Consider the following 26,292-nt stretch of genomic DNA (forward strand, 5'->3'; position numbering starts at 1 on the left):
TGCATCTTCTAGCAGTACCGTTTCTTTTCCCTTTGGGGGGTACCTTTAGAAGGTAATTCAGCAGTATCACAGACTTTTAAATGTGTACGCCCCGTAACCCGGCCATCTGCCCTCTGGAAAATTATCCTACGGCTAGATTAGCACAAGGTCCGGAAGGTGGATGCATGGAGAGGTTCAATTTGCTGGTTGTTTCTTGTGACAAAAACCCAGAAACGACCGAAATGCCCATCAGTGGGGACTGGTCAAAGGGAATATGGTGTAAGATCCTAGTAGGATATCATGCAACAGGAGATAAGAGTCCACATGTCCTGATATGGAAGGAGCCTCCAGAAATGCCAAACGCAAAAAGCAAAGGCACAACAGCCTCTAAAACATGATCCTGAGGTGCTGTTGTTTGGGAGATCCACGGACAGGCTCGTCTGTGTGCTCCCAGTTCTGCTGGGATATAGAAAAGAACTGGTCACCATGAATGCATTCAGGCAGTGGGACTAGAGGGCCCAGGGAAGAAGCAGGTAGCTTTTAGTTGACCACTTCTACTTTCCTGTCCGCTTTGAAACTCTAAACAGCCACACACACACACACAGCCCTTAAAATATTCTAAAGGTCTTTGTGTATTAACTCAGTTTATGCTCCCTCGAAGAAGAAGGGGCTGTGATCATCCCTACTTCACAGATACAGAAACAGAGGCTCAGAAAGGCTTCATAACTTGTCCAAAGGCACGCAGGTAGGAAGTGGCTGAGCTGGGATTTGAACCCATGCTGTTGGGCTCCAGGCACTCAACTCACTGTCCATCAGGGAAAGATTTGTTGAAAATCAGCTGAACTTATTTTTTGAAGTTTCACTTTTAGGTTTAGGAACTGTGGCCAGAGACCCCCATTTAAAGGAAACTCTCTGACCCCAGAAGGGATCTGAGATTCACAGATGCCATCCCTCCTCTGTCTCGAGTCTCCCTTCCAGGTACTAGGTCGCAAACTGACCAGAGCTACAAGGGAAGCCACTGACTTCCATCCCTTTTTACAGATGAGGAAATGGAGGACCAAAGAGGAAAAGGGATGCGTGCAAGTTTAACCCATTGCCATATGTATGAGGCAGGGGTATGCCAGGCCAGTTGGCCAGGTGGGGTGGCAAGAAAAGGAGAGCAGGAAGGGGTTAAGAGAGCACCCTCCAGGAAGCTCTGGGCCGGCCCCAGAACCCCCTCTCCCAGCTGCCCTGCTCACCCTGGGTGGACCGCTCCGCTGCCTGGGTCCGCCGCACCTGCGCAAACACGGCCTCGCCAGGGCATTTCATCAGGGCCAGGTAGGCGTTGATGCGGATCTCGGCATCCTCCTCAGGGTTTTGGTATAGATGGGAGAGTGCAGCTCGCTGGCTTGGCAAAGCAAAGGCCATCACCTGGGGCCCATCCACCTCCATCCCCCTCCACCCAGTAGCACAAGGTCCCCCGAGCTGTTCTGGCTCTGGGGGCCGGGGGTGGGGGTGGCCCTGCTGCCCTGTCCCAGCTCACACAAAGTCACAAAGTACTCACCGCAGGAGGCCTCCCCGACACACTCATCTGTGGGCCAGTTGTGGCCAGTGGTAGGGTCAATGCTAAGCCCATCCTCCCCCAGTCCTCCCAGCACAACCGTCCACCCGTCCAATCTTGCAGAAATATTTACTGAGCACCTACTATGTGCCTGGCACAGTGCTAGGTGATGGAAGCCACCCAAAGCTTACCTTCTAGTGCAGGAAGACAGACAGCAAACAAGGTTAAGATGCAAAGTATAGAACACAATAGGTGCTAAGTACTAAAAAGGGAAAAACTAAGTGGGAAAGCAATTTCAGATGAAAGAGCCAAGAAAGACCCCAAGGTGAAAGTGATTTTTAAACAAAAACCTACAGGAGGTGAAGAAGGGAAGCCTGGGGATGTCCAAGGGAAGGGGAAACAGAACATGCAAAGGGCCTGTGGCAGAAGTGGGCCTGGAGTATCTGAGGAACAACAGGCTGCTTGGCGTGCCTGGAAGCAGTGGGGGGCGAAGGAAGGAGGAGACGAACCCACACGGTGCTAAGCGGGCCTATGGTCAGAGCACATAGACCCTGCTAGGTCACTGTAAAGACTTTGGCTAGTGGGTACCCTTTGAGAAGGGAGCCATTAGTCCAGGGGCCAGCAAACCTTTGGCAAAGGGACAGGTGGTACATTTTTCTGGCTTTGCAGGCCATACCGTCTCTCCTGCCACTGCTCAACTCCACAGCGAGAGCAAGACAGCAGCACAGACAACACAGAGAGAGCAGGCACAGCCACATTCCAGCAAAGCACTGTGTACAAAACAGGCAGCAAACAAGGAGGGGCCTGGGTCCAGAGCTCGCCGCCCCCTGAACGAGAGGGTTTGCAGGGATGGATTCTCTGTGGTTTGCAATCACATGCTTGTCTGTGTGCTTATTGGACAAGTATGTGCCTCCCACCAAACATGGGATCTGTGAGAACAGAGACATGGGCTCTCATTCACACCAGGGCCCAGCACATAGTAGGTGCTCAGTAAACATGTGACGAATGAATGACCACATAAAGAGGTGAACTGGCAAATGGTGGGTTCAAGAGCCACAGTCACCCCATCGTCACCCTAGCTGATGACAAGCAGGAGCTCACATCTGCAGAGCAGGGGACCCTCCGGAAGGCCTGGATGGCCCCCAGCCGGACCTCAGGGGGGCAGTCCCTCTGAGATGCATAGGTACTTAGTGTTGGGGTGAGAGCTGTGGCCGCCAGGCCCGCATTGCCAATCGCCTTCAGCACGAGCTGGAGCTGGAAAGAGACGGTGGTGGGGCCTTGAGGCCTGGTGGGGGAGCTCAGCCCGCCCACCCACGCAGCCTTAGGCTCCCCTGCATGGCTTGGGCCCCACCAAGGGGCCGTGCCCAGGATTCTGCCAGTCCTCACCTGCTCAGGGTCTGACGGCTCCCGGAAGGTGCAGTTGGCCCCCAAGGCCTCTCCCAGCATCCTCACGAGGGAGCTGACACCAGGCAGGCGTCCGCAGGGCCCGTCCAGGGAGGCACAGAGGTTGTGCGTCAGGGCCGAGACACCAAGGAAGGCACTGGGGCTGGTCCCCGAGGTCTGCAGAAGAGGCTGGGGACAGAAACCGGCCCCCACCCAAGCCCAGAAGGCTGGTGAGGTGGCCCTTCCCAGGTCTCCCCACAGAGAGCTGAGCCCCCACCCTGGCTGCCCACGGATTCCTGGAAAGACAGAGGCCTGGCCCCCCTGAGAGTCTGAAGAGGCTGCTCCAAGCGGGGACCTGTCCACAAGTGTCCTTCCTAAAGCGCCCGGGTGGCCCTGTGTATCAAGGAGGGAATACCACGCCATTGGGCTGACCCGGGGCAGGGCGCTCGGCCATATCTGAGGACGGTTTTGGCTGTCACGCCTGAGAAGCAGGCTTGTCGGTGTCCAGCAGGCAAAGACCTGGGCTATTGCCAGAGGCCCTCTACTAGACAGGGCGGCCCCCACGATGAAGAAAGGCCCAACCCCACCATCCACAGTGCCATAGTTGAGAATCCCTGGGCACTGGCCACCAGGTGGCCACCAGGTGGGAGGAGCCAGGCGCTGGCGGGGATGTCCTCAAAGCAGGACACGGTGGAGGGGCCAGAGACATTAGGGTAAATGGTTAACAACCAATCCGCCGCCCCCCACCCTGGGGAAAATGCCAGCCCTCGCGTGGAGCGCTTGCCAATTTCTGGGGTGTAAATGCTCCCACCACGTGGTCTCCACAGACTCAGTGGAGCAGGGCAAGAAGAGCGCGCGTCCGGCATACGGGGAGCGGCGCCCACGGAGCAGGTGCACGCGCACAGCCAGCGTAAGGGAGCCCAGCAGCAGACACGCGCTGCAGGACCAGAATGGGGAATTAAGTCTCTATTACTTCTGCCTGTGTGACCTCATCAGGCGGTATGAGCGAGCGTGTGTGTTCTCGTATGGGTGTGCACGTGTCCTCCAGCACACACGTCTATCCTGGGGCGCGTGTCCCCGTGCATGTAGCTGCACGTGCTTCAGTGAGTCCCAGTGCGTGTGTGTGCACATGGGCCAACATCAGTGTGTGCCTTGTGTATATACACGCGTATCTTGATGTGTATATGTACCCGTCCCAGTGTGTCCTGGGAGGCACGTGTGTAACCAGGTGCGGGTGGCTGTCCCCACTTGTCCCTACGATTCCAGGGGTGGGGGGGTGCACATATATGATGCATCTGGGTGTGGACGTCTACACGTTCAGGTATGTGTGCGTGCATCTTGGTGGGTATGCCTCCATATGTTTCAGTGTGGGGGGGTGTGGCCCCGTGTGGCCTCAGGAGAGACCTGTGACACCCCAGGGAAGGTCCTTGGGGTATAGGAATCTCCGTGTGCGTGTTTTCTTTGTGAAAGGGAGGGGATATGCGGCCTGGAAAAGTGCGTCCACCGTTAGTGTAGACTGGGCAAGTGAAGACAAACCCTCCCAGGTCTGCATACAGCGGAGAGAGCGCAGGGGTTCTGGAAAGTGGAGAGAAGCCACTGAGCACATGGGACGAGGGTTCCCGCTGGCCAGAGGCTCTGCTCCAGCAAGGCTGCGGAGGGGAGGCGGGGTGGACTCAGGGCATCCCGGCTCCCAGACCCGGATGGAACCGGAGAGACGGTAGGGAGAGACGGTAGAACCCCGTGGGGAAGGCCGGGTGGCTGCAGCCACTCCACTCGTTGCAGGACCCGGACAGCCAGGCCAGCTCAGGCCAAGTCTCCTGGAGGCCCAGCCAGGAATGATCCTGAGTGTATGGCCGTCCTGGGGGGGGTCTGCCCCAAACTGCCAGGCTTCCTTCACAACTGATTTCCCTTTTCCAATGGGACTTGAATACTCACTCCTCTTGTCCCAAAACAACACTCTCCAAGATGCCAAACCGCAAAACTAGTAGGAAACAAAAAGAAGAAGAAGAAGAGGAGGAGGAGGAGAAGGAGGAGGCGACAGCACCCTGGGGAGCTCAGAAGGACCGCTAGGCTGGATTTTCCAAACCAGGAACTTCTAACTCCCATTCTTCAAGAGACACCATTTGGAGAAGAAACGGCAAAGAGGTTGAATGCAGCCCAGCAATGGAACAGAGTCTGCACATGCGCGCGCGCACATGCACGCGCCCACGCACCTGCATGGGGATGCACGTGCACGCGCACACATGCACATGCGCACAGAGCTCGGACGAGACTCACAGAGGATGCGGGAGAAAGAAGCCACACTTCAGGTGCACGTGAGCTCACGGTATGAAGGTCAAGAGCAGGCAAAACTGAGTGATGGCCAGAAAGGTCAGCATCCCTGTGACCTGTGCGGTCACGGATGGGGAGGGGCATGAGAAGTGGGTGGGGATAAGCGGGAAATGTCCTCTCATCTTCTAGGAGAGGGTGCGCGGGTGTAAAACCATCAGGCAGGACGCCTGGGCGCTGTCTCCTGATTGTGTGGTTTAATGCATAATTTATAACACGCAGCCCCTCCCTGCAGTGGGGGGCCCTGGTTGGGAGCGTGCCACAGACAGTGTCTGTGGGGCAAGCGGTGGGATCTGAACCACTGGAGTTTGGTTAATAACAACATACTGACATCAATTTCTTGGATGTGACAATGACACTCTGGTGACGGCGGACGTTAACACTGGGGGACCCTGAGCCATAAATACACAGAAACTGTACTAGCTTTGCAACTCTTCCGAACACAAAAAGTTATTGCACAATAAAAAGTATATTAAAATACTCTCCTGCCTGCCTTCCATCTCCCTCTTCCACCCTTCACTAACCCCCTCCCTCTTTTCCCTGGCCCCTCTCCCCATCCTCTCCCCACCCCTTCCAGGCTGCAGCAAGTGAGCCCGCACCCCCAGCACAGGCTCAGCACACGCCCGGCACGCACACGTCCTTGTGGACGGGACAAGAGAACGAGCAAACCCATCCAGAGAGATGTCAGCTCTGGCCTGAAGGACAGGTGAGGCAGGGGGTGAAGATCTTGGGCTCTGAACAGAGGGACCCCGCCGGCTCTGCTCACTGTGTCTCCCTGACAAGGGGTCACAGCAGCATTCCCTGCCACGTGCAAGACACTTGGGACACATCACAACTCCTTAATAGACAAGAGTCTCCCCGCCCATTGCTCCCACCACACGATGGAGAAACTGAGGCACAGAAAAGTTCAGTGCGTGGTTAGAGGTCATCGCGGTAAGGGACAAAGCTGGGGTGCAAATCTGGATCACCCTTGCTCCCTGCTGGTGTCCTCTGAATCCTCACCCACAACCTGCCTGGCACAGCAGGGTGAGGGGCAACAAGAGATGGTGGCCCTAAGGCAAGCGAGGACACACCCCATGGAGAAGAGGGGAACAACAGGGGGCCTCAGTTTCCTGCCATAGGGGCACCATCCCAGCACCTACCTCCCAGAGGCATCATCAGGGTCACTAAAACCTCCAGGTTGTTAACAAACCCTCGGCCTTGACTTCACACACGTTTCTTGGTTTCAAGACTCAGTGGACTTATGTGTTTACAGGAACAAGACTGGCTCTCATGTTACAGTGCTCAGATACGGTGCCAGACTCTGGGAGAACGAATATACATGCATCATCCTGTGTCTGAACCCCAGCCCAGGAGGAAAGTACTTGTTCCATCCCCCTCTTCCAGATCAGAAAAACGGGCTCAGAGATGTTAGGTCACCTGCTCAGAATCACCCAGCGGGCAGAACACTGTTGAGACTCAAACCCAAGATCTCTCTGCTCTGTCCCCACCAGTACCACGAGGGTCTGGCACAAAGGCCTGACAGAAGCGGGTCCCCCCCAGTATCCTTTCAGCAGCCAAGTGGGGGAAGGAAGACAGGGGGCCGGGTCTGGGGGAGGTGCTCACCAGCAGCGTGTGGACCATGGCATCCGTGGGCTGTGGGACGAAGGCCAGCGACCAGAGCCACGCCTCCATCTCGTCCGCCTCCACCTCCCCCGACACGATGAGGTCCTTCATGAGGCCCACACAGGGCTCGGAGCCGCAGGAGGGCAGGGCGTCCACCAGCGGCTGCCTACAAGAGATGCCTAGGGAGGTCACGGAGGTGGCCTGCACCTTCAGAGCACCTTCCAGGCCTCCTCTGGGCATCCCGGGAATGCTTTGAGGCTCCAGGAAGTGCGACGGACATGTGTCCAGGATCACACACGCACATGTGTCCAGGATCACACACGCACATGTGTCCAGGATCACAAACCCTGACACATGTCCAGGATCACACATCCACACAGACCTGAGCTAGGACTGGGATCCTAGCTTTTAGGGTCTACAAGGACAAGTGCAGCTCAATCCAAACCCTGGCAGATCTGCCTCCCACCCTCGCCCCCAGGAGACAGTGGCTTCCGGCAAGATGAGCCCTGCCCACTATTCTGCTAAAAGGTGCGCCATGGTCACCAGGGAGGGGCTGGCACCCCTACTATCAAACAGGAACCAAAGCCAGGAGGTGCTTTCTCCCCAAGATCAACATCAAGACTCTCCTTTTCTTTTTGTAGATTGCAGAAAGGTTCAGCAGCTCAGAAAAGGTTTTTAACTTTTATGCAATGGTGGCTCTGAGGAGGGATGCAGCCGAAGGAGAGGACGGTCCCCAGGGGCACAGCAGAAACAGGAGGCACCATGAGCCAGCAGGGCACACAGCTGTGGGTAGACCAGGCCACGCACCCCCTGATGAGTGACGCCGGTGACTGGAGAGGACCAGACACCCCACCCCAACCCGCCAAGCCACCCTCTGCCTGTAAATGGTCCCTGGCCTCAGTTTGCTCATCTGCAAAATGGGGATGCTGATGAATGAACCTGCCCCAACGTGCCCAGGAGCCCTTGGAAACACAGAGGTCACTTTGTCCGAGTAACGTCCTACCTGTTCTTCCTACCTCCCACCTGCGCATTCCTCTTTTCCCTACAGATTTGGGCCCTGGAGAACCACGCTCTGGTCCGTGTGGAGGAGACAGCAGAGGCAAGAGACCTCCAAAAGGATCTGTGCTCTCAGAAACTCTTAGATTTGGGATGGGTCTCCCGCCTCCCTGACTCCCAGCATCTACGTGGATCGGGGAGACACGGGCTTGTAGGAAGATCCCGAGTAGCGGGCCGGGTATAGGTCACTGGGGAAAGAGGCAGTTCCTCCCAAAGTCTCCAGGCCCTTGCCTACATCAGACAACATTAAAACGTGCCTAAGTCAGAATCACTTCTATTTAAGCCCATGGGTACCAGATGGAGAAGCCCAGACCACTTAAGTTCAAATCTCATCTCGGCTGTGTGACTCTGGGCCAGTTTCCCAACTCCTCTGGGCCTTGGCTTCCTTCTGCACGTGTAAAGTAGGAAACAGAATAAAGCCGCCTAGCCCATGGGTTCCTTGCGGGGGTTAAATCAGAGAATATGGGGGCGCCTGGGTGGCTCTGTCGGCTAAATGTTCAAGTTTTGATTTCAGCTCAGGTCATGATCTCGGGGTCATGGGACTGAGCCTCCGCACTGGGCTCCGTACTCAGCGTAGAGCCTGCTTGAGATTCTCTCTCTCCCTCTCCTTCTGCACCTCCCCCTACCCCACACACCCCCTCTCTTTCAAATAAATAATGTTTGAAAAAATAAAAATAAATGCCAGAATACAGAGAGAGGGTTTCAGAAGAGGACTTTGCCGTTCCGTTTTGCAGTCATTCGGTTAGACACTTGGCAATGCTGACTTTACAGGGGTCCCCCCCTTTCATATTTTGTAGCTAATAAGATTTTTGAGATCTTCTTGATAGCCCTTGAGAAAGTCCCAGACATCTGGATCTCGGGGCCTAGAGAGCGGCTGGACTTCGGGAAGGAGTCCCAAGCTTCCCCCCTACCTGCACAGCCCTGAGCTCAGAGAGCTCCTCAGAGATCCCACTTGGCCCCCGGGGTCTCTACACACCCCCTTGCAGGCCCCACATCAGGAGGGTCCAGGTGGTGGGATCCTAGCCTGGCCAGCTCCCCCGACCCACAGGCAGAGGGGGACCCGAGGCACATTGGAATGCTAATTCCAGCTCCAGCCAAGAGGGTCCCAGTCTGGGGAGAGAACAAAGCCTGTATTTATCCTGCCAGGCCTTTCAGCTTCAGTCCCAAGAGGGCTTGGGCCCGTGGGAACCTCCAAGCTCCCTGCTTAATCACCTTCTTGGCAGCCCTCCCCAGACTGAAGGACAAGTCAATATCCCAGGGATGAGAGAGGAGGAGATATCACCGTCTACGCCTCCATGGGGACCTGGGACAGTGTCAAGATCAGCCAGCCCCACCCCCGTCCCCCGGACTGCCAGCCAGCTCCTGGTCCCCCTCCTCCCCGCAGAAAGGTCCTTACCAGTTGTCCCGGCATTTAAAGGAAGACTGTCGCCAGAGTGCCCTCAGCTCGTCTGGGGAGAGGCCCTGGAGCTCGGACACCAGCGTCGAGAACAGTTCTGCAGCCTGGGAATCAGAGGGAGGGGCAGCGTGAGAAACCAGGCAACCTGGGGGGGCAGGAGGGGACACCAGGGTCATCTCAGCCATTCCCCTGCCTTCGCGCAGGACTGCAGAGAAAGTGGGAAAGGCATTAGCATCATCTTCTGCCCAAGGTGTCCTGAGACCCAATGAAATGAGGCCACAGGGTCTGGGCTTTTCTCCATGGAATCCTCGGCACATGGGCTGCCCCATTTTTACTCTTTAACAAGCAATTATTGGGCGCCTACTGTGTGCCAGGCCCTGCACTAGGAGCCAGGGACACGGTGGGGAGAAAAACAGACATGATATCCGCATTTGTGGGCTTTATGCTCTAATAAAATCAGTAAGTGTTCACCGTGACCATATCTAGTTATTACAAGGAGTCTTAGATTTTGTATAGTGAGACAGCAATATTTCTAGTATTCATAATGAAAGAAACACATAATTGAGAAAAAGAAATACAAGAACGTTTTTCAGAATTCCGAGCAGAGATGGCTAAGAACGATGTTGCAGGTTCTCCTCTTGTGGGCAGACCTGACCAGCACAGTCCCTTAAGGTCCAAACACACCCAAGGAAATAAAGGACTATATTCAGAGCCTGCCCCGCTTAGATCTCAGGAGATATATGGTTTGGCCCTGGCTGGCCGCTGGCAGCACCCACGCTTTCCTCAGGCTTGGCCAAGGCCAGGATTGAGCCCTTCCCCCACCCCCACCCCACCTCCTGGACACCCAGGGGTCCATTGGGGCTGGGAGTGGCATGTCTGGCCTCAAGCCTCCTGTGCTGAGTGGTGGGGACCCAGTTTCCATGCACACAGCTTGGCTCAGCAAGACATAGGCTGCAAACCAGACCCCTCACCAGCCAGCTCAGCCCACCCCGGACTCCTGCCAGCACGCCTGCCGCCCAGGGCCCAGGCAGCATTCCCATAATGTGCCTTCTGTTAGCAGAGCTGGTGGCTACCCTCAGTGCTGTCTTTCCTTCCCTGGGCAGAACACACAAGCCAGCCCCTTGTTGGGGCGGGAGGTGGGGAGGTGACAGCTGGCCCTGACTGCTATCAGCCTTGAAGACTCTGTCCCCCCAGCTTAGGGCAGCTACCCTGGGGCCTCTCAATTCCCAATGCCTGCTACATTCCTTCTGGAAGAGCTCAGGCCCCTTTCCTTCCAGCTGGTGGCTTCCTTTCCCAGCAACATCCAAGATCCTCTGGGCTCAGACACGCATGCTTCTAAGTCCTCCAGCTAGCAAGCACACTGCTGTCCCTAGCCAAGCATGCCTCCTCCTCCAGGGAGGCCTCCAGCTCGAAGTGTTGGCATCAAGACTAGCTTTCCAGAGCCAGGCATGGCCGGAAGGATCTCAACAGCTCGTCCTGGTTTCCCCACTCAGCAGGGAGAGAAGAGAATAGTCTATCCACTAAAAACAAGAACACACAGTACTAATACCACCAGCACCGGTCACCTTGAACGGAGCCCCTGCTGTGCGCCAGGCACCATTCTAGGCCATGTGCACGCATCATCCCGTTTGACCTTCACAACACCCTATGCAGAGCAGCTGTCACCGTCTCCGCTTAACTGAGAAGATCTGCAAGAAGTCAGGGGCCAGGGGTCTCAGCACTGAGTCAAGAAGTGAACCCAGACCACTTAGCTCCTAAACCCACAGTCTTAACCAGTGCCCTCCGGGTTGACGGGGGCGGGGGGAGTAAAAACAAACAAAAACCCAAAAATCACAAGAGAAAGGAAAGCCCTGATTTGTAGCAGTTGCTGATTTCCACGGTGCCAATATGCCCGCTGCGGCCCTTCCCCAGCGGTCCACGGGCGGCACGGGACGCAGACCCGCAGACTCCAGAAGAGCAGCGCGGAGGCGCCATGGGGCGTCCTGTTCCCACAGGCGCCGACAGCAGGTGTGAACGACCTCGAGGGTAGAGGTCACCGGCAAGCGACAGTGCTGAGTACTCACTACTTTAGTTTCTAATGGGACTTATTTCTAATTCAATCGCTCATAATGTCTGCAAGGAACAACCGGCTGCAGAATTCCTACCATCAGCTCTGACACACCATGGTTTACCCTTGGCTGTACACAGTTGGCGTTTAATAAAGACCTATGATTTGGGGCTCCCTATTCTTAGGATACTGGATGCTAACCCTGAGCCGTGCTGTCTCCCTGAGTCCCTACCACCCTTCCGGGGGAGGTAGGGGGAGCTCGGGCAGCGGTAGGGGGGAGCTGACCCACCCCGCCTCTGTTCAGGCCTCCTCCAGCATCGCTGACTGATGCACACAGCTCTCGGCAGCCCGCTGCCCCCCATGTCGGAGCTCCCGGGCCTCTCTGCGGAGGGTTAGTCTGGGGAAGTTGCTCTCTATTGAACACAGAGTCCTGGTTTTGTTTCCAAACTGAAAAAACCAATCTTGTCTCCTGCCCACCGACAATGGAGAGGGGCAGGGGCATTCCACGCTGAAGCTGCGAGGTCGGTCCCCCCGGCAACCAGGCGGGGGCCCCCCTCACCCCTCTGGGGGGGGGGGGCAAGGAGCTGCTTGCTGAGCACTGAGGCATCCCTGGAAAGCCATTTTCAGGAACAAGGTCCTCAGCCACTCACCCCCACCCCGGGGGACCTCCCCAGTGGCAACAATGTACTTCCTTCCTAGAGCTATAAATACACAGCAGCCGACTTGTGCCCTCTGGGGCTGGTGCTGCCAGTCTCCCGGAGGGGGAGCGGCAGGCTCGCTGCACGCCTTACCCTGAGTCACCTCTGCCAGGGGGAAATGCCCAGTCTGGGAGTCAGAGCGTGCTCTGGGGGCGGACGAGACCATCAGCAGCACAACGGTTAGCACAGAGGCTGTAAAGCGGCCATTCTCAAAGAGGGGTACCGGGCAGCACCTGGAGACACTGTGGTGCTCCCAAGTGGGGAAGGGGGTGCTGCTTACACCCTACCGTGCATAGGACGGCCCCCACAGTAAAGAATGATCTGGCCCAGGGGGCCAGTCGCGTCAAGGTAAGAACCCCACTGTGGGGGCAGGCCGCCTGGCTTGACGGCTGGCCCGGTCACTTACTGGCAGGTGGCCTGGAGGACCATCTCATGAGGCAGGTGGCCCCTTTCCCATGGGCTGCTCTCTGACTCCCACAGAAGCCCTCGGTGAGGCCCACCAGATAGACAAGCTGGGAACCTGCCTCCCAAAACAGCGAGGATAGATATCCACACAGACACAAAACGTATAGTGTGTGTGTGCGTGCATATGTGTGTGTGTGTACACTCTGCATTCGATATACTCATATGGAATACAGTCTGCTTATTCAATGTTTTCTACTACATATTTAATATATAGTTAATAAAGACAATATCATCTCCCTATGTATTCAATATATTGTTAAATATTATTTTCGCAGGGTCTTTCTGAATCTGACCCTTCTCTCCCTACCTCCCACCTGCCGCCCAGACCATCGTCCTTCATGTCACGTCCCCCCGCATTACTGCAAGAACCTCTTAGGGGGGCTCCCGGCATCCTGCCTGGCCCTCGGTCCATTCTCCAGCCCCAGCCTGCGTGTGAGCGTTAAAATGCACATCAGATCGTGACCTTCCTCCTCTGCACAACACCCTCCAAGGCACCCAGCCCACACCTGCCCCGTCCCAGTATCGGGGCCCAGGGTCTGGGCATCGGTGTACCTGAGAAGCGCCCATACCCCATGCTGCCAAGACGGCTGAGCTTTGGAGGGCGACGGTGTACCTGAACACTCGGCACCATGCCTACAGCTGGGGACGGAGGCCCAGCTCTGCCCATCCTGAGTGACCAGTTTTGGTTCCCCAAATCCTGGGTCCTGCGTAAGCAGCCAGTGAAACGGGTATGATCCGGAATAAACAAGCAAGGATAGTGGGAATCCTCCCAGGCTGTTACAGGACCAGAGGAAAAACACCCCTTTCTGTTCTCAGCACACAGGCGCTGGGGCCTGAATCAGAAAAATCCCCGTATCTCTCATGCCTTCCATGGGAGGCCGGAGCTCCCACGCTAAGTCAGCAGCAACTCTGGATTGGGGCAGAAATCGTGGCTGCGGAGGAATTCTCCACAATGTCAGTGGTGGTGGCACCCAGTGCTGTGAAGGGCAGGATGGTGGAAGAAAGATCGGTATGTGGGCTGGAACATTCTAGAAATCATCCTGACCGTAAGACCCTACAGGAGCCGCCCCACTGGTCTTCACCGTCCAGCTCCAGGGAGGCTGGGTGACCTGTTCTCAGACCTGTCCTCAGGGCTCAGGCTCCGGATTCTGGCCTTTCCAAGGTCTTTTCAGAACTCCTTCCCCCTAGATTTCAAAGAGACCACCCCAGGTCTCAACTCCAGTGTCTTCTGCTTGAGACTCCTAGTCCAAAGTGGTCACTCAGCCACATCCCTCCCCCATTCAGAAAGCTAGCCTGAGAGCCCAACAGGACTACTTGTCCATATAGAGAGGAAAGAAAGGTCTTCTCTTTGCTCACATCCTATCTGTACTGAGGCACAAAATTTGGTACACACCCCTTCTTTTGCGTCATGGCTATGCGGTGCACAACCTGTGCAACTGTACACAGCAGCTCTGATCGTGAACATGTAGACCATAAAAGATTTGACAAAAAAGAACAGGGTATGCCAGGGACCCTGGCCATACCCAGGCCAGATTCTGGCTTAGGGCTGGAGAAAGCACTTACCTCAAAGCTCGTGGTCTGAGCCAGACACAGTTTCCTTACTGATGCAGCCACCATGACCACCGTAGCCTGAGACGGTGTTTCCTCCCATTCGTACAACAGGCTGCTTGGAGTCACATCTCCATCATCTGGGTCTGATATAGGAAGCACTAGATGGGGATGACCATATGGGGGAATGCCAGAATGAGAAGAATGTCCCCTGAGAGCCACCCCCCAACCCTACCAATGCTTCCTTCTGCATGTTTCTGACAAGAGGCATAAGGATGTGGGGGAGGGGACATGCGCAAGGAAAATCATGGCAGCACTGTTGCTACCAGCAAAAGACGGGAAACCACCTTTATACACTGTGAGTGACAGTCCAATAAGGTAACTCCAAAGCCCTCGTGGGATGGACAGAGATAACATGAGAAGTCCCTCCGTGCAATCAAAGGTTATTTCAGAAACAAAAAGGTCAGACACCTGCTACAATGTGAACAAACCTTGAAACATACTAAGCGAAAGAAGCTAGTGATAGAAGGTTACATACTGTATGATTCTATCCACATGGTATGTCCTGATGGGGCAAATCCAGACAGACAGACTGCTTGCCAGGGGTTGGGGGGGACAGGGGGTGATGGCGGGGGTGTGTGTGAAATTTGTTTGTGGAGTCACAGAAATGTTGCAAAGTTGGTTGCCATGGTAGGTATAAGACTCTGACTATACTAGAAGCCATCGAATTATACACTTTAAATAGATTAATTGTACAGCAGGCCAATTAAACATTTTTTAACTGAAAAATAAAAAATAAAAATAAAACCACTTATGGGGCACCTGGGTGGCTCAGTCAGTTGAGTTCTTGGTTTTGGCTCAGGTCATGATCTAAGGGTTCTGAGATCAAGCCCCACATTGGGCTCTACGCTCAGCATGGAATCTGCTTGAGGTTCTCCCTCCCTCCCTCCCTCCCTCTCCCTTTCTCTCTCTCTCAAAACAAATAACTCTTCAGGGGCGCCTTGGTGGCTCAGTCAGTTAAGAGTCTGCCTTTGGCTCCAGTCATGATCCAGGGGTCCTGTGATCGAGCCCCACATCGGGCTCCCTGTTCAGTGGGGAGCCTGCTTCTCCTTCTCCCTTTCCTTTCCCCCACCCCACCCTGCTTGGGCTCTCTGGCTCTTTGTCAAATAAATATGTAAAATCTTTAAGGAATAATAAAAAACAAATATACCTTTCAAAACAAAATAAAACCACTCCTATCCTAGTGAAGATACGACTGGATGCAACTAGCTGTCCCCTTACAGCTCCAATGTGTCCGAGGGCGCACTCAGGAGGCAGGTTCTTAGCCAGGGTTCCATGGGGCCAGAGAGGGTGCTGGGAAACCACTGGGCTCCGTCCCCACCTACCAGGCTCTCCCGCAGTAGAGCAGTGGACCTGGGCTCAGAAGCACAAGGACTCCCGTCCAGGGCTACAGAACGGAGCTGGGGTTCAAGTCACGGCTCTGCCTTTCACTAGCCGTGTGACCACAGACACGTCCTCTTACCCTTGGAGGCACCGTTTCCTTATTTGAAAATGCAACTAATAACAGTACCTTCCTCATGGTACCCTCACAATAAGAACCAAATTAAATAATCCACATAAAACACTCAGCACAGCTCATGGCCCGAGTAAATCCTTCCCAAGCATCAGCAGTTAGAAGCATTTTTTCCATTATTCAGAGAAATGGTTTTTCAATCATGCAAAATTATCTTTTTCCCTCAGCTGCACACTTTGCTTCTTTCTTCCCATGCAAAACTGGAGGAGAGAGCCAGGCTCCGGGGAATGCTATGTGTTGGCAGAGACTTCCCAGAAAAATCAGGAAAGCTGAGTCAGCTTGCCCCCTGCTCCCCAAAAATGGTCAGGTCATCAGATGGAAGGTTTTATGGGGGAGGTTCCCCAAAAAAGCAGGGAACCAGAAGATTCTAACTCCACTGAAGACAACCCAGTGGGAAGGAAGGTCAAGACCAAGCCTGAGCCCTCTGAGCCAGCAGAAATTTCTGGAGAAACTTCTAGAAAAAGAACCTGACTCTTCTGACGATAGCCATTTTCAGAAACAGTTCAAGACAGAGCCTAGGCCTGCTTGAGCCCCTCCACAAAGAGAGGACCCAAGACTCCTCTGAGGGCCCTCACGTCCCCTCTTGGTCACCTGTGACAGCCGGCTCCAGGGACATCTCACGCAGCAGGGTGAGCGAGTTAAGGGTCCGCATCTGCACAGCATTTGCCTTCTCCGAGAGGGGCCCCACAGTGTCCAGCTCCGTGCAGGAGGCCTCCCTCAGCACACCAGCCTGGAAACTCTGGAGGCAGATGAGGCCGGAGGCCAGGCCAGCCTGCGGGACCACAGGGACAGGGAGAGGCAGGGGCTCAGGGGAGGGCCCAGGCTGGGAAGGAAGCCAGCTAATGGGGTTCCCTGGAGGGCAGGAGGGAGTGAGGTGGGGCACACCGGGGCCTTCAACAGGGGACCTCAGCAGCACCCCCCCACCACCACCACCAACGAACCTGGGTCATAGTACCAGCAGCCCAAGCAAAGCCTGACGGGGGTGGGGGTGGTGAGGAAGCGCAGGGTAAGGAAGATGGTCCCGGAAGCAGGCACCTGCGCCCAAGACTTTGTCTCATAGTACTTAAGGGCATCAAGGATCATCTCTTTTTCTTCCCTAGAAACATACTATTGACAAGACATATTCTCTGCAAGGAGCTGTGGGCAGGAGGGGCGGAGAGGTAGTGGGGAGCCAAGCCGCCAGCGGGAGCAGAGGGAGAGAGAGAAGGAAAGCTGGAGATGGGGCCGGAGGGGAGAAATTTGGAATGAAGGAGAAAGAAGGAAAGGGAAAGGAAGGGACTGGCCACGTAGATGTGTAGAGGGGGCAGGAGAGGGAGTTGAGGGAGGAGGAGAAGGAAGGCGGGACTGGGGGACTGGGCGGGAGGAACCGGAGGCACTTACCTCCTCCCGCGGCAGGGCCTGGGAGCGTAGGGAGGTGCGCACTCGGCGCAGGGAGCAGCGGGCCAAGTCCTTGGTCTTGCGCAGTCGGGCACCCTGTGGCTGGTACGTGGTGGGACACCTGCCCAGGACGTCCACCTGGGCGAGCGAGACCCCCGTCAGCTCCCCGTGAGACCCCAGCTCCGCCCCTGCCCCCGCCCCCTCCAGGCTCCCGGCCTCACCTCTTCGAGGGTCTGGGGGCCGCGAGCGTCTGGGAGCCCCTGTAGGAGGCTCAGCACTGCGCGCTTCACGTTCAGCGCCCAGCGCAGCTCTGCGCGGCAGGGACACAGGCGGGCCACGCGCCCTGCCTGCAGGACAAAGCGCAGCGGGTGGCGGCCCAGGGCAGCGCTGGGGACGGTGGGCAGGAGTCACGCAGAGGCCCTCCGAGGCGCCAGGCCGCCAGGGCCGTGATACCCCTACTTCCCCTGCTTTAGGTCAGTAGGTCTAGGAAGCCCCCTGGGGAACCCAGCATCTTCCCAAATAGCCTTGCTTCCCCCTTCAGCTTTGTTCTCTGGCAACTGGTAACTTCTGAATCAAACACAAGGGGCAGCCGACTCTGCTCAGAGCTGCCCCCCTCCTTATTAACACTTGCCCCCAAATTACCTGTGCGTGCCCAGCCTCAAAGAATACAAGTCCGCACTTGTAAGAGCTTTCTGAACAAAGATTCTCATTCGCCCAGCCCCCTGGGAGGCACCTAGCATCCCACCCCACACACACGTTACAGAGCAAAGGACCAGAATATGGCTGGTTCCAGACACCAGCTGGGATTTGAACCCAGGCAGGCGGGCTCCAGTGTCATGGGTCTCAGAACTCTCATCACCCCCCACCTCGCCACCCCCACCCACCGCAGGAAGTGACTTGAGACTCCATCACTGTGCAAATGAGGAAAAGAGACCCACCCATCACCTGGACCAATGGAGCCTGCGTCCTGCATCCGACAGGTGAGCGGATGGGAGGGGGGAGGGGATGGGCAGGGATGTCCCCACCGCTTTGGGGAGTGGGGTAGGCAGAATAGAGCCAAACTCCAGGGAAGTGTCCCTACTTGCCCCTCCTGGGGAGGTCACTGCCCCTTCTCCAGCCCCAGCAGGAATCTGGGGGCCTTCTGGGAGTAGCCCCCCCTGGGTCTCAGGCCTGGCCCTAGAGAAATGCTAATGGTGCCTGCCCCTTCCAGAATCGCAAATGTCAGTCTGGCCTCAAGGAGCTGACAGCCCCCAGCCCCGTGACTTAGCATTTCTGATGAGGGGCCCACGGACAATAGCCCGCACTCCCCCCGGGGGAGGAGACCACCCTAGGCCTTTCAGGGGGGATCCATCTGCCCCCACAGCGTCCCCCATCCCTGCACCACCACCACCCCCCACACACAAAGCCTTTTTTTTTTTTAACAAATGAATTTGCAATAAAAAAGGAAGAGGAATCTGCAAAGATGGACTTGTCTTCAGTCTGGCGGCTGGACTGAGCTTTGAGGCCACAGAGGCCACTGTCAGCGAGTCCTGGGAAACAAGCCGGAGAGAGAATTCCAGGCTTGGTCCTTGGTTGGGTCACAAAAGGGAGGCTTAGCTTGGGATGGGAAAGGCCATGGGTCTCCAAGAAAACCCCCATCTCAGCAGAGATTGGGGGGGGCTGCTTTAATGGAAGATACCAGTGTCTTCCAGAATGCACTCAAGGACAATGCCCAAGGTTGCCTGACAAACACAGAATCTGGACATGCTGGGGGTGATTGGCAGGGAAATGGGAGGTGAGTTCCATCCACCAGGTAAGGGAAGGCCACTGAGAGTCACTTAAGCCTCCTACATTGGTCCTCATTGATGATCTGCTCTGGGAGCCTACAAGGTCAAAATCAAAGGAGTGTCATTCTTCCAATCTAACTTGGTGCAGCCAGCACCTGGCAGCTGCTGGAAGAAGATATGGGGCTCGCACGTCCTGTCCCATGAGGAGCAAGGCCTAGTGTCTTACCTCAAATTCTCCGAGTCCTTCAGAACTGCCACCTCGGACCCCAGGATAGATATCACCTGGAATTCTTGGAGCTGAAGCGGAAAGGCCCATGAGTCAGGGACCTCTCCCAGGATACCCAGGACCTCACTAGCTCCCCTACACACAAAGCAGTTCTGGGGTCCAGCAGGAGACACAGCCCCAGGTAGGGGGCTAGGCAGAGAGATCCCTCCCTTGGGCAGAAGGTTCTAGTTCCTAGGTGGGGGAGGCCAAGTATCTCCAAAGGGTAAATAGAAAAAATAGCCAGGGCCTACCACTCCCCAGTAAATGTTCGGAAGGTTCACCCTACTTTCTCCTTTTGCCCAAAAGGCCCTGGAAATTGGAGTAAGAGATTCCTATGGCTATCCAATAAAAACAAAACAGGTTCGGACTATAAAGGAAACAAACAAACAGAAAAAAAAAAAAAAGACTTTGCCCACCATGAATAAAACACTTGGATATCCCCACAGCACCATGGGCATATGCACGCACACGCACGTGTGTGGTTGTGCGTGTGTCCTTCTTGCCAAAGAAGGTAGACTTCTAAAGAAGAAAAATAAAACCGCCCCTAAAAACTGCCTCCCTAACCTGACGGGTCCCACTTTGTAAAAAACAGACTCTTCCGAGAGCAGTCTTAGGTTGACAGCAATATTGAGAAGGATGTACAGATTTCTCATATACCCTGTGGATACCCATACCCACGCCCCCCCCCAAACTGAAACCCCCACCAGCATGGCACACATGTTACAAACACATCATCACCACCTGAAGCCCATGGTTTACACCGGGGCTCACTCTGGGGGGGTGTGCGTTTTGTGGATTTGGACACACGTACCACGACACGCATCCACCATTAGAGCATCATAGAGAACTTTCCCTGCCCCAGGATTTCGCACATCTTGTCTAAAACCCATTTCCTCTCTCCCCTGCAGACCAGCTCCCCTCCGCCAGCAGAGAGTCTGTCATCTCCCCAGTCACCCAGGCTTGAAATGTTGGGGTGCAATACAGTCCCTCTTGGCCCTGAGAGGCTGTCTGGGACAATGGATCCCTCAGGCACGGAACAGACACCACTTACGGGCCGACCACTTGGTTGAAAGCTGCCCACTGCGACTGTATTCCATATGCCCCAGATTTTCCATAGAAACATAGAGACATGGAAGATCGTTTTTGAAAACCCACTGCACTGTATACTTCAAAATGGTAAAAAAGAGGGGGCCCGGGTGACTCAGTCCGTGAACCATCCAACTTGATTTTGGCTCAGGTCATGATCTCAGGGTTGTGAGATCGAGCCCCACAATGGACTCCCCTATCAGCAAGGAATCTGGTTCTCTCTCTCACTCACTCTCCGTCCCCACTCCTTCCCCTTCTAAGATAAATAAATCTCTAAAAATATATATTTAAAAAAATGAAGATCTGAATAGAGTTACCCATGACCCAGGAATCGCACTACTGGGTATTTACCCTAAAGATACAAATATAGTGATCCGAAGGGGCACGTGCACCCGAATGTTTATAGCAGCAATGCCCACAATAGCCGAACTACAGAAAGAACCTAGATAGCCATCAACAGATGAATGGATAAAGAAGATGTGGTATAGATATATAATGGAATACTATGCAGCCATCAAAAGAAATGAAATCTTGCCATTTGCAATGACATGGGTGGAACTAGAGGATATTATTCTAAGCAAAGTAAGTCTTTCAGAGAAAGAGAATTATCATATGATCTCCTGGATATGAGGAATTTGAGAAACACGACAGAGGATCCCAGGGGAAGGGAGGGAAAAATGAAGCAAGATGAAACCAGAGAAGGAGACAAACCGTAAGAGACTCTTAATCTCAGGAAACAAACTGAGAGTTGCTGGGGGGTACTGGGTAGAGGGTAGGGAGAGGGTGGTGGGGTGATGGACATTGGGGAGGGTATGTGCTATGGTGAGCGCTGTGAACTGTCTAAGACTGATGAGTCACAGACCTGTGCCTCTGAAACAAGTAATACATTTTATGTTGATTTAAAATATAACAATAAAAAAATGAAGATCTGATACAGACTGTGATGTGGATGAACCTTGAAAACATTACACTAAGTGAAAGAACCCAGACACAGACGTTGACATGTTGATGGCGGTATTGATGGTGATAAGTGATTCCACTTCTGGGCGGCATCCCCAGCAAATTCCCAGAGGCAGGAAGTGATCTAGAGATCCAGGGGGCCGGCAGGGAGGAGGAAGGGGGTGGGTATAGCATGTGGTGGGTATAGCGTATAGCGCTTCTGTTTGGGATGATAAACAGGCAGCTGGAGACGGTAGCTGTAATCACATACGTAATTTGTACGTACGTACACATTTACAGAACTTCGTAAATGCATTTGTTGCCACGGAATTATACACTGAAAATGGTTATTGAAATAGGAGGGGCGCCTGGGTGGCTCAGTGGGTTAAGTGTCTGACTCTCTTTTTTTTTTTTTAATATCTTATTTATTTATTTGACAGACAGAGATCACAAGTAGGCGGAGAGAGAGGAGGAAGCAGGCTCCCCGCTTAGCAGAGAGCCCGATGCAGGGCTGGATCCCAGGACCCTGGGATCATGACCTGAGCCAAAGGCAGAGGCTTTAACCCACTGACGCCCCTAATTGTCTGACTCTTGATCTCAGCTCAGGTCTTGATCTCCGGCTCCTAAGTTCAAACCCTACATTGGGCTTTACGCTGGGCACAGAGTCTGCTTAAATAATTAAGCAAATAACTAATTAATTAATTAGTAAACTTTGTGATATATATTTTACCATAATTTTTAAAATACACTAAGGGCATCTGGGTGGCTCAGTTTAAGCATCTACCTTTGGCTCAGGTCATGCTCTTGGGGTCCTGGGATCGAGTCCCACTTGGGGCTCACTGCTCAGCAGGGAGTCTGCTTCTCCCTCTCCCTCTGCCCCATCCTACTGCCCTAATTCATGGTGTTAGAACTCAGCAGGATCTTTGGAAAAGTGACCAGAAGGGAGAATGGGGCAAGGTTAGAGGGTTTGTGTTTCATTTCTTGATCTGGTGCTGAGTACACACATGTTTTGTTTGTGAAAATTCATTGTTCTGGAAACTTCTTTTCACACTTTAATTGATGGCTTCCTGCGTGCACGTAAAATTTCCATTTTTACCAAAAATCTTTGATAAAAGCCAGTTTTTTCTATTCTTGAAAACAATGGACATTACCTATTTTTTTTAAATTATTTTTTAGAGAGTGCAGCAGGGGGAGGTGCAAAAGGAGAGAGGGAATCTTAACCAGCCTCCACGTCCAGTGTGGAGTCCGACAAAGGCTCCATCTCATGACCCTGAGATCGTGACCTGAGCTGAAATCAAGAGTCGAACACTCCACCGACTGAGCCACCCAGGGTCCCATGAATTTTTTTTTATATATTTTTTAAAGATTTTATTTATTTATCTGACAGACAGAGATCACAAGCAGGCAGAGAGACAGAGAGAGAGGAGGAAGCAGGCTCCCTGTTGAGCAGAGAGCCCGATGCGGGGCTCGATCCCAGGACCCTGGGATCATGACCGGAGCTGAAGGCAGAGGCTTTAATCCACTGAGCCACCCAGGCGCCCCCCCCATCATTTTTTTTTAATGCTAAGAACAAAGCAACCAAATCAATCAGCAGCAGCACACCATTTGCTTTGTGAAAACTGGCCCTGTGGGGGAAGAAAACAAGCAGCTGCTGGTATTTTGAGGAACACGAGTGGGCAAAGACACCACCAAAATGGCAGGTCTGAGCCAAACAGACATTCTGGATGATTTAAGAATCCAGAGGCAAGGCTGCCTCGGTGGCTCAGTCAGTTAAGCATCTGCTTTTGGCTCAGGTCATGATCTCAGGGTCCTGGGATGGAGCCCCGCATCGGGCTCCCTGCTCGGTGGGGAGTCTGTCCCTCCCCTACCCCCACTTGTGTGCTCTCTCGCTCACTCTCGCTCTCTCTCATAAATAAAATCTTTAAAAAGGAAAAAAAAAATTCAGAGGCAGCTCAGAGTCACCCCATGGAATACCCCATCCTGTGATCTACGTGAAACATAAAAAAATAAAAAGTTTTGAGAAACTCTTGTCAGCAAGCGCTCCAGCCAGTTCGAAACTGCTTCTCAAGCCTGAGAGAAGACTCCAGTGAAACAAAGTGGCCATTTACGCAGGGTGGGAGGGTCTATGCAGGAGAATCAGCAGGAAGGAGACAGGAAAGAACGGACAGGCACTTCCACTACCAAGAACACAAGGGAGCTCTGGGGAAATCCTGATGAAAGGCAATCGTGACCGCCAAGTCTAGCTCATAGTTCTGCCTTTAATGAACCCAGAGCAAACACCACCACTACACCACCTACCATTTGCCTTTAACCCGAGCCGTGGACCCAGGCAGGCACTGCAAGGCCCAGTGCCCAGTATAAAGCTGCCTGGAGCAGGTCTGGGGGCCCCATCCAGGCCTCGGGTATCCACTCCAGTGTTCATTTGTCTATAAGGCTCTTGACTCGGTTTGGCTTTGTTCACTCCTGAGGCTGGCGGGTTCCCCAGCTTTGACCCTCATTCCTACCAAAGACACATCCCCCTGTCCCTATCCCATGGGTCTACTTGCTACACGGAATACCGACACTCTTTTTTTAACCACTGCTGTTCCCCCCACGGGGCACTTCCTTCAACCCAAATGGCGCCATGTTCCCACGTCACCCTCCAGAGTCCTGACTTGTTGATTCTGAGAATCCTCAGAAATCTCCTCTCTGTTGGAAAGCTGGGGGTCTGTGGCTTCCCCTTGGCCCTCCCCAGTATCACTGTGACTTCTCTGTTGCCCAAAGACACTCACCCACAAGGCCATCTGGCATGGGCCCAGCACATCGATGAGGACCAAGCCTTGGAGGCCAAGGCCGCTCCCCTCCACTGGGTCCCCCTGCAGGCCAGTACTGGTGTTGGTGGAAAACTGATAGATGTATCTGGTGCCCACAGGGAGGTGGGGATCAGCTGACCCTGGAGAGCAGACAGAAGGCACTGGGTCACCTTGACAACCCATCACCGTTGGGTACCCAACTGCATGGAGGCTATCTGGACGTGCTTGTTCCCACCTCCCTCCCTCCATCTGGGCCCTGAACTGCCTGCCCCAAGTACAGGAGAAGGCTGGGGGGGCTGTACCCACCTATGAAAGCAAAAAGAAAATTAAAATATTAACAGTTAGTGCTTAATAAATGGTAACCCGTGTTCTCAAGTACTAAGAGCTCCTTCGAAGAGCTTTAAATGTCAACTTTGGCCTCTTCCCACTTGATGGGGGACCCAGTTGCCCTAACCAAAACCACCTCTAGGCTTTGCAAAACATCCCTGAAGGGAACAATCGTGCTGGTTCAGAACCACTGATCTATACCTACGTGAACTCATTCAGACTTCTTAACCAACTCTGGGGTGGGTGCTCTCATTTTCCCCATTTTACACAGGTAGAAACGGAGGCCCAGAGAGGTTAACTAACTCATGCAACGTCACACAGCTGGGACGCCAACCTTGGGAGTCCGACTCCTCGCCTATTGCCTTGAGGACTGGAGTGTGTGTGAGGAGAGCATTGCCCTGAGCCCTTGCTGGGGGCAGAACCATCAAGCTGACCAGCCTCGGGGGCACTGAGCTGGCAGAAAGGGCTGATTTAGGGAGCAGACAGCTCTGTACTTCTCTAACCCTCTATTTAGGCCAGGGGACCGATTGCAAAAGCTGAGTGTGACACCCCACCCTTCTCTGGGGCTCACAGGTGAATTACCATGTTCCTGAGCTCAGAGACACACCTTCCACTCCCAGGATGCTCTTCTCCCTCCAAAGAATTTGCCTGAGGTTCTCTCATGTGTTCCACCCCAAAATGCAAATAGAATCACCCAGCACAGATGTTTATTGCACCGGGGGACCACAGAGGCATGAGGCCAAAGCCCGAGGCGTATTACCTTGGGTGTGTTGTTTCCTTCCCTAACTGCTGACGACCAGGTGGCCTGTCCAGAACTGGCCTCGCTCCGCCCACCCCGCCTCTCCTGGGAATGGGGACATGCCCTCCGAGGCTGTCCCTAATCACACCTGGCAGCTGGTCGGCTTTGTTCCTACCACCACCCCCGCCCCATCCCGTCTCCTGGTCACCAGACATGTGATAAGGTCTCCCCGGAGACCTTGCTCACCTGGGCACGCCATCATGCAGGAGGCCGCCGGTCTCTCCAGCGAGTCTGGAATTTCTGAAACCACAGATCAGATGGAAGGAGGGCAAGGCCAGGAGGAGGACAACCCACTGACCTACTTGTGAATGGGACACTGAAGGGTTCAAGGGGATAAGAGGCAACGCCGGCTCTCCTCTTCCCCGTAGGGCTGGGAGTGACCTCCCCACTCCTTACCCAACCTGCTCTTCCCCATCTTGCCCGCCAGCACCACCGTCCCGATGGCTTAAGCTGGTGAGGCAGGAGTCATCTGGGCTTCTACTCCCTTCCCTACTGCCACCCCTGTGCCAGCGCATCAGCATGATCTGCCAATTCCATCACCAAATCCAAGTCTCCCTCCCTCCATATCCATCCCTCCCTCCCTCCCTCCATCTCTCCATCTGTCCCTCCCACCCCCTCCCCACTCCCTCCATCTCTCTCTCCCTCCCTCTCTCCATACTCCTCTGGGAGTCTCCCCGGCCATCCCTCTATGCAACGCCATGCTTTCTCTCGCCCAGATGATCGCAGCAGCCTCCTAACAAGTCCCCATGTCCCCAGTTCATCGTCCGCAGCTAGAGGCATCTTAAAAACCTAAACCTGATCGCAACACTCGTGGTGTAACAGCTCCTGAGCCGCCTGCCCACCACGTGCACTCGTAAGGGCATCCTTAGTGCAACCGCCAGCCTCGCTCTGCCCTCTGGCCACATCTCATCCTGCCCTCACCGTCCAGCCACCCCGACTCTCCTTCAGCTCAAGGCCTCCGCCCATCCTGTTCCCTCCTGCCCACTCTTCCTCCTGCTTGTCTCGCCCTAGTCCCCGACCACCAGGAACCAACACAGCCAAACCAAGAGGCTGCAGTGGGGTCTAGCGTTGCTGCCTTGGGGCGGGACGGGGGGGGGGGGGCGGTCTCAGGACACCTCCTCCCGGCCGCCCACCACCCTTCTCAGTGGCAGAAGATGATCACAGCAGGAACAGCATGGGCTCCCAACCTCCTTAGCCCCCACCTTGGGCCGCTGAGGTCCCTCTGCAGGGAATCTCCCAGCCCCCCTCCCCAGCATCCCTCCCTCCAGCCATCCCAGCCTGCTGGGGAGGCCACTTCCACCTGCTGTCACCCTCCTGTGTCCT

General features: G+C 54.6%; 1 protein-coding gene across 1 annotated transcript in view; it reads right to left on the reverse strand.

Moving 5' to 3' along the window:
• Positions 1-26,292, reverse strand: part of LOC122896077 — a 139,181-nt gene that overhangs the window by 110,733 nt on the left and 2,156 nt on the right. Inside the window, exons 2-13 of the mRNA XM_044234017.1 lie at positions 25,156-25,209; positions 23,823-23,983; positions 18,988-19,058; positions 17,217-17,382; positions 16,999-17,133; positions 16,210-16,390; positions 14,061-14,191; positions 9,288-9,391; positions 6,836-7,001; positions 2,906-3,091; positions 2,621-2,773; positions 1,218-1,362 (exon numbers count right to left, since the gene is read on the reverse strand). Coding sequence (XP_044089952.1) covers positions 1,218-1,362; positions 2,621-2,773; positions 2,906-3,091; positions 6,836-7,001; positions 9,288-9,391; positions 14,061-14,191; positions 16,210-16,390; positions 16,999-17,133; positions 17,217-17,382; positions 18,988-19,058; positions 23,823-23,983; positions 25,156-25,209 — 1,653 coding nt within the window. The remainder of the gene's footprint in view (positions 1-1,217; positions 1,363-2,620; positions 2,774-2,905; positions 3,092-6,835; positions 7,002-9,287; positions 9,392-14,060; positions 14,192-16,209; positions 16,391-16,998; positions 17,134-17,216; positions 17,383-18,987; positions 19,059-23,822; positions 23,984-25,155; positions 25,210-26,292) is intronic.

The sequence above is a fragment of the Neovison vison genome, chromosome 14 (assembly GCF_020171115.1).
Source record: "Neovison vison isolate M4711 chromosome 14, ASM_NN_V1, whole genome shotgun sequence".
NCBI classification, from domain to species: Eukaryota; Metazoa; Chordata; class Mammalia; order Carnivora; family Mustelidae; genus Neogale; species Neogale vison.